Below are 7834 nucleotides of genomic sequence, written 5' to 3' on the forward strand. Positions count from 1 at the left end.
AGGATCATGAGCACTAGGTGAAAAACCAGCAGCCCATATCACAGAAACAAATCTCTCAAACTACGCATGAGGAGCCTGTTAAAGACCATATAAGGCACGACGAAGACGACAAACATATCCTAACGGAGCATCAACACCTAGGGTTGGCTGCATGTAAACTTCTTCATTCAAGTCGCCATGAAGAAAAGCATTCTTAACATCCATCTGAGAGGTAGCCCAATTTGAAGTGGCAGCCACTGTAATCAGAGTACGAACGGTAGTCATATGAGCAACGGGTGCAAATGTCTCATCATAATCACGTCCTTGAGCCTGCTGAAAACCTCTAGCAACAAGTCTATTTTTATATCTCTCTATAGAACCATCAGATTTTTCTCTTAATTTTGAACACCCACTTAGATGTTATTGGCACTGCATGTGATGGTAATGGAACAAGATCCCAAGTCCCTCGACGATCGAGGGCAGCAAGCTCCTCACACATTAACAGAGCGCAGCCACAAGGGCGCGCGTAAGGGCAGCAGAAGAGGAACCTAGACTCGTAATACCATGAAAGCCATGGAATTGCATGGGAAAACAACAGATTGATTATAAGGCCATGGTATACATGTACATATGTAGGCAAGGGTGACCTAGGGTTTATAGAAGTATGACCGCAATCAGATATCCTTGCCTATTATGAGAAATCAATCTATAGAAACCGTAATGGGCTTAAGGCCTATGCGCCTAAAGCAGGCCAAGCTTATCTGCACTCCTGACTCAGAATACCTTCCTCAATAGTGAAAACTCGAGTTCTCTAGGGTGTCCAGTGACTCTTGACAAAATACTGGGCTCCCAGGAAAGGTTTCAGCCACTCTGGACAATTTTCAGCAATATGATCATGCTTGTGACAGCAGAAACACATTTTCTCCCTCTTACAACCAAGGTTGTGTTTGGTTACATGGGCTAGGCTAGCCAGGCTTTATTTTTAAGCCAGGGGTTTGCTTGTATAAGTAGCCTGTGTAGCAAATCAGATGATTGGTTGCCTGGCTATGGTGGTAGAAGAACCTTGCCCTGGATGCAGGTGGACTTATTACCCCTACCAACCGCCACTACCATGCCCGCCATGCCGTCCAGCAGCATAGCCGAGTAGAGCATGGCGTCCAGCTCAGCTGCAACACCAACCTCCTGCATCAGCTACACGCGCTCCGGCTGTCGAGGATCCCACCTCACCTCGTCGCGGTCAACAGCTAATGCGCTCCCTCCATCGAGATATACAGCTGCAGCCCTCAAGCTTGAATTCACTGCATACGAGCTTGATTCGGATGACTGGAAGCAAGACTGGGTGTCACGTGGGCTCAGTTTGTGTACTAGCATGATTGATTTGTGGAGAATAGGTAAAATCGGGGGGAAGTTGGTGCTTGCTCTTGCTGTTCACATGAGAGTTTGACGCAAGGTAGATGGGCCGTGTGGAGTGCGGCGATGCATGTCATGGCGTTGTCCTCATTGGCATGCTGCTGGGGCCAGGCCAGCCATCCAGCAGTCAGGCAACTTGTGGCAGAGAAGAACGGAGATGAAGAAGACACAGCAACGCTTGGCGGAGGAGCACAAGGAGGTGAGCCGAATCTTGACATGTGGGCCACTGTGCTTATACAGGCCTAGCTTTGTGGAAACGCTGGACCCTGAGCATTTCCAGCAATGCAGGCGCCGACGTTTTTTTGGTTCAAGCCTGGCTTAGAAGCTAGTCAGGCATCCAAACAGACAAAAGTTGCATTATCTAAGCCTGGACAAGGAGTAAGCCACCCTAGCAAACACTCCCTAAGTGACCAGCATCACCACAGTTATAGCATATCACTGGTACTGAATTGTCAATGTTCTCCACTAAATTTTATAAACTATTTGGTTTATCAGCTTCCTTCTCTGTATCCTTCCCTTTTCCTTGGACAGCCTTTCTGTACGTGCCCCTAGGGCATGTTCTGCTGTAATCTGGGTCTGTCTGTTCGCCTGATGCTGTTGAGCATGCTCCCTTCGAAACTGATATTGCTGAAACTCCTGGTTGTGTTTTGTAACTATATTTATCACCTGAAAATACAACTGTTGGTATTCTTATGTTTGAATATTTAAGTTGAGATTATGCTGTTCTATATAAGTTTTTCTGTACTGGTCCTGCTATCATTGCTACAGTGTACATTGCCTCTCAGTTGTTAGGCTTTGAGAACAGTGCTTGAATTTTATAAACCAGCGGTATATGCTATTACCTGCTTTTGACATCCTGTCAAATTTTCAGGTACACATCGGACCTACTGATAAGCCTATTTCAAAATTCTTCGCCAAGAAATCGACTGCCTACGGCCAATCAGGGAAGCATGAGAAGATGTCACGGGAGCTTGCAGGAACACTTGCTTACAAAGCAGCAAAAGCCGAATGTGATGAATCAGTACAAAATCAACCAGAGGACGTCAACCAACAACAGTCCCGAGAGAAGCAAACTACTAATAGTACTGTAAAAGATGAACCTGTCACCTTGGAACCACGAGTTCTCCAGAAACCGTGGAGCATCAAGCATGAAGATACTATGACTCTGACTGATGCTACTATGAAAAAACAAGGTGATTTGGGATTCAAGAGAAAGATCAAGGATATTGAAGTTGAAGCTGACATGAAGCCCTCTCAGCCTACCAAGAAGGAAAAAGCGGTAAAAGCAGCTTCGGATGGGCAGGCATCGTTGCTTTCATATTTCGCAAGGAAGTAGGGTCGCATGATAAATAGTTTGCTGTAGCTAACTTTACCAGTACCTGTCCTCCGTATTCGGGATGAACTTTATCGTTTCGTTTTTAGTTTGTTTGGCTAATGCAGAAACCAAGAGTGAGCTGTACCGTGTCCTTGCTCGGAAGCTGTGGTATCACAGTATCAGCATCTTTTAGTGTTAATCATGTGCGATATGTACTTTCGAGACGGCACTCGTTCTTTGCACCGTGGCCATACAAGCTACCAACAATTTCTGGCTTTAAATAATCACTCTTTCATACCGGATTCTTTTTTATAATGACCAACATGTATTAATTTAAGAACATTTTACACACCGGTCGTCAAAAAAAAAAACATTTTACACATATGAGAGCTAGGAACTTCCTGTCCAGAACAGGACAGAGAGGTCTATGTGAGATGGGTTTGAGCATATAAAACGAGTAGACGCGGAAGCTCTAGCCTGAGTAGCGAGAGTGCGCTGTCTAGTTTTGTGCTCTTTGGACCTTGAAAATCCCGTGTTGCATATCTTTGGTGAGGGATGAGAAATCCACCAATAAGGGGCTTGAGTCTCCAATCCTGTGTTGTAGCAAAAGATTGGTGACAGACACGGAGACGCGGGCATAAGAGGAAGAATGACGCTTGGTATGTTGGATGCAACCATACCAGTCACTGAAACACCGGATCACATCACACCACCAAAGTTAACCAGGCCTGGACGAGATTAGTACTAGGATGTATGACCTACTAGAAAGTCCTGGTGTTGCATTCCTTTTTTAGTTTGTTTTTTTTTAATTTTGTTTTGGCCGTTCCTTTATCATAGTTTCTTCTTTTCCTCGTTCGTGCAGCTCGTTTGGTGCCGGCGAGCGTACCGCGTCTATTTACGTACTGTGGCATTCGTGGTCGAACCCACTTTGTACGGCGCGGGGAATGAATCGAGGCTTAGTCACACGGAGTGGTTGTGGCGAAGGAAGGAAGAAAACAAGGGTCACACCGAGTGGGCCATGGTGAGTATAAGGCGGCACCGTCCAAGTGACAAGGAAGGAGGAGGATTAACCGGCGCGCCCAAGTTATGGACGGGCCAGGCATGAAGGCCCAAACATAAGAGGAAGGAAGACGCCTGGTACGTCAGATGCAACCATACCATATCACAGCACCAGATCACATCAGAACGATGAAGTTAAGCTTGCTTGGGTGAGATTAGTACTAGAATGAGTGACCTCCGTCCTCGTGTTGCATTTCCTTTTTATTTGTCTTTTTAATTTTTGTTTTTTGGCCATCTCTTTGTCATACACTCTGTTCGCTTGTTGGTTTCAGTCAGGCTTGTTCAACCAGCCAACAGTGTTTTCCTCTCACAACAAACCAGCACCAGCCAGCCCAAACCAGCCCAGAAACCAACCAGCGAACACGCCGATAGTTTCTTCGTTTTCCTCATTCGATGCACTCGTTCGGTGCAGGCAAGCATACCGCGTCGGTTTACTTACTGTGGCATTCACAGTCAAACCAAGTATTGTATGGCGCGGGGAATGAACCGAGACCTAGACACATGGGGTGGTCATGGAGAAGGAAGGAAGAAAGAAAACAAGGGTCACACCAAGCGGGCCATGGTGAGTATAAGGCGACACCGTCCAAGTTACAGGTAGGAGGAAGGGAAACCGGCGCGCCCAAGTCATGGGCGGGCTGGACACGGTGGTGCGGGCATACAAGGATGGAGGACGCACAGTATGTTGGATGCAATCATACCGCACTAAAGCACCGGATCCCATCACAACTCTGAAATTAAGCGTGCTTGGGCGAGAGTGGTACTAGGATAGGTGACTGCCGGTGTTTTGCGGACCGACTAGTCAATTTAGCACGGTGCTGCTCGAGGAGCCGATGGAAGCACCCGAGACACGGGGAAATTATAGTTCAGGCTGGAGCCCTACGCCTAGTCTCAGAGGGGTTCGAGTTCGTATTCGTCGGTTCAAGTGCTTTGAAGGCTTACAACGGGGCGCTCGTAAGCATGGGTTTAGGAGTCAGAGGATTCAAGATTCAAGAAATCCTATCTCTAGAATGAAGGCCCGGCTCCCCTTATATACTCTTAGGGGCCGGGTGACAATTGAGAGGGAAAAAGCTCTCGTGACCCGAGTGATCGAGAGCCCAAGGGGAGGGTGGTCGGTTGGCGAGCTCGATCTGTGGGCCCTCTGTGTCTTGTCCTTGCTTCTGTTGTACATTCGAGTATCGTCATGGGTTCTTGCTCCCTACGTCAAGGTATGGTGTGCCATAGCGGCTCAGTGTGGGTCGTGACCGTCCACTCGTCGTCCTGTAAAACGTGGGTGTATAGTGCGTATAGTGCACATTGTGGCCTTCGTCCTGGCGCCTGCTATCCCGGGGGTAGTGTCGTGGTGCTAGCGTTTGAACAGAACGGCCATCCTTTGCTAACTGTTAGCCCTCCCGGTCGTGGTGGCGCTGTCCCCAACCACACACGGTCGGGTCAGGAGTCCTTTGGTCCGGCTGGCTCTTAGGAGATTGACTCCTGGTGGTGAGACCCATGCCCGGGTAGGCGTGGCCGTACACCTGCTCGTCGAGTCAGGCAGAGGTAGGTTGAGCGGTCTTGGGCCTTGCTCTGACATTGTCCCGTCATGGAGTGGCTCTTGTCTTCGTGAGGGGAGCGGTCTGAGGGATGACGCTTCACCCCTGAACCCTGCAGTCCGAAAGATGGTCGACGCATCCCTAGGCCCTACGGTCCGTCAGGTGGTCGATGCATGCTAAGACCCACGGTTTGTTAGGTGGTTGTCGTCCTAGCTTCTCTGTGCTGGGAGGATGTGCGGTGTGTGCGCGTCCCATCGAGGTAGGCACATTTAATGCGCCATCCACCCTTGGTCCTATATATCCATATTTGGTTGGTCGAGGCCAGGGGTGTGGTCGAGGCGGGCTGCGTGCCCCATGGTCATGGGAGAAGAGTGGGCAAGGTGGGCCGTGCAAGTTGGGTTGCGGCCTTCTTGACTGCCCGAAGCGCTTTGCAGGCCGTGTCGTGGAGCACCCGTGTATCTGCCCCCGACAGTGACCTTCTGGGAAGACCTCGTGTTGCACTCTATTTTTGTTTGTTTTTTAAATTTTATTTTGGCTGACCTCGTGTTGCACTCTATTTTTGTTTGTTTTTTAAATTTTATTTTGGCTGTCCCTTTGTCATAGTTTCTTCTATGGGTTATCTCTTGGGAAGTCCTCGTGTTGCATTCTCTTTTTATTTTTTTGCATCCCTTTGTCACAGTTTCTTCTTTTTACTCGTGTGATGCACTCGTTCGGTGCCGGCAAGTGTACTGTACCGGTTTACCTACTGTGCCATTCGTGGTCAAACCATGTATTTTACTTTGTACGCTGCGGAAATGAATCGTGGCCTAGTCCCACGAAGTGGTCGTGGCGAAGGAAGGACGAAAGAAAACAAGGGTCACATCGAGCGAATTAAGGCGGCACCGTCAAGTGACACGGATAGCGAAAAGAAAACCGGCGCGCTGAAGTGATGGGTAGGCCGGACATGGAGGCACGGGCATAAGAAGAATTAGAACGCACGGTATGACGATTCCAATTTGAATTCAGAAGTTAAACGTGCTTTAACGAGAGTAATACTAGGATGAGTCCTCTTGTGAAGTTTCATCTTTTTTCTCGTTCAATCCATAGATTCACATGTAAAAAGAGAAAAAGGTACACGCCATATCACATATGAGAAGCGAGAACACCTATCTATCGAGAAAGAAGTACAAAACAACGAAAACGCTGATGCCGTCATACTAGACGACCATTTATTGTTATGATATTTAAGCGATGGATCTGCTAGAAGAACCGTGTTGGATGAAGTTGAGCTAGCATTCACGTCCGCCTAACGTTGAACATGAACAAGATAGCTCAATCCTGCCCCGGAAGTTTGTCCTTGATCTTGTCCATGAGGCCCTTCTTTTCTCCGGTTCCCTCGGTGCCGTGCCCACCAGTGGCTGTCATCCCAACGTGCCCCTGCTTCCCAGAGGCCGTGTCCTGCCGGTTGTTGTCCTTGTACGGCCTCCGGGAAGCTTCTCCTTGATCTTCTCCTTTATTCCTTTCTTCCTCCTCCCGCCCATGCCGTCATCCTCAGACTGTCGTTTTTTTGTTGTTGCATGAATGATAGTCGTCGGACCCATTAATTCCCGATACACACGAAGCGAGATTGCATGCGCTAGCTAGAGAGAGGCGGGGGAACGTACCGAGCTTGAGCTGTAGGAGCTGCCAGAGCGGCGCAGGAGGCCGTCGGTCTTGTGGTCGTCCCTCATAGGCTGGACCTGCTCGCCGGCAGCACCGTGGCCTCCCATGCCGGTGGCACCGTGGCCGGCGACCGGGTTGCCGTACTCGTTGCCTTGGTTAGTGGCATGACCGTGCTGTCCCTGGTACTCCATTCTAGCTATCTACGTCGCCGCTCGGCACTCGCGTCCCTTTCTTCGCTTATAGACTGCTTTTCGATGAGATGTGTTCCATGCAGTGGAAGGTTTGACGGGTATTTATATCGGCGGGACTGGGAGATCGGCCTTCAGTATTTTGTTTAGAAAAAAAAATTAGAGAGGCCACGGTAGGGTGGTCCTGTGCTTGCATAGTAGTCTCGGCAGGTAGGGTAGCTATCGTGGATGTGAAGTCGCGGGAGAGACGACGTGTGAATATGACACGGCTAGGTCGGCGCCACGTACGTACCGGCCGACGTACGGGCGCTCTAGGTTATTCTGGAAGGATGACTGACTGGGCAAGACACTCATTAGTTTATATACTCTTCCTGATTGATTCCTTAATGATCCATTGCTACTTTGGGATGTTAAGCATTGTATGCTCGAAGTGTTGCGTGGGGCCGGGTGCCCGGCCCTTTTCAGGAAGGCAAAGCATATTAAGAGGAAAAATGGTTCCCAAACCTTTTAGCAATCGATTTTTAAAAGCGTCTCACTGCTACATGTAGATCTTTCACAGCCATGTCGTAACCTCCGTCACAGTCTAATTTTGGTCTCGGCATCGACAGTGATGGTCATAGCCTTCACCGTCGTCATTTGAGACCGATTGCGGCGTACACTAACACCGTTGTACTGGCTTATGCTCCGTCCGTAATTAGGTCCTTACTTCTGTCACA

The 7834-nt window shown here is 48.9% G+C and overlaps 1 protein-coding gene and 1 pseudogene across 1 annotated transcript in view; one reads left to right on the forward strand and one right to left on the reverse strand.

Annotated features, from left to right (window-relative positions):
- The window catches only part of LOC136486808 (uncharacterized), a 41907-nt gene extending 38908 nt beyond the window's left edge, over window positions 1-2999 (forward strand). The window contains exon 8 of the mRNA XM_066483831.1: window positions 2261-2999. Coding sequence (XP_066339928.1) covers window positions 2261-2725 — 465 coding nt within the window. The 3' untranslated portion in view covers window positions 2726-2999. The remainder of the gene's footprint in view (window positions 1-2260) is intronic.
- A 3389-nt stretch (window positions 3000-6388) lies between these two features.
- On the reverse strand, window positions 6389-7189 carry LOC136486811 (dehydrin DHN1-like; annotated as a pseudogene).
- Window positions 7190-7834: the final 645 nt, after the last annotated feature.

Source organism: Miscanthus floridulus, chromosome 10 (genome assembly GCF_019320115.1).
Source record: "Miscanthus floridulus cultivar M001 chromosome 10, ASM1932011v1, whole genome shotgun sequence".
In the NCBI taxonomy this organism is placed as follows: Eukaryota; Viridiplantae; Streptophyta; class Magnoliopsida; order Poales; family Poaceae; genus Miscanthus; species Miscanthus floridulus.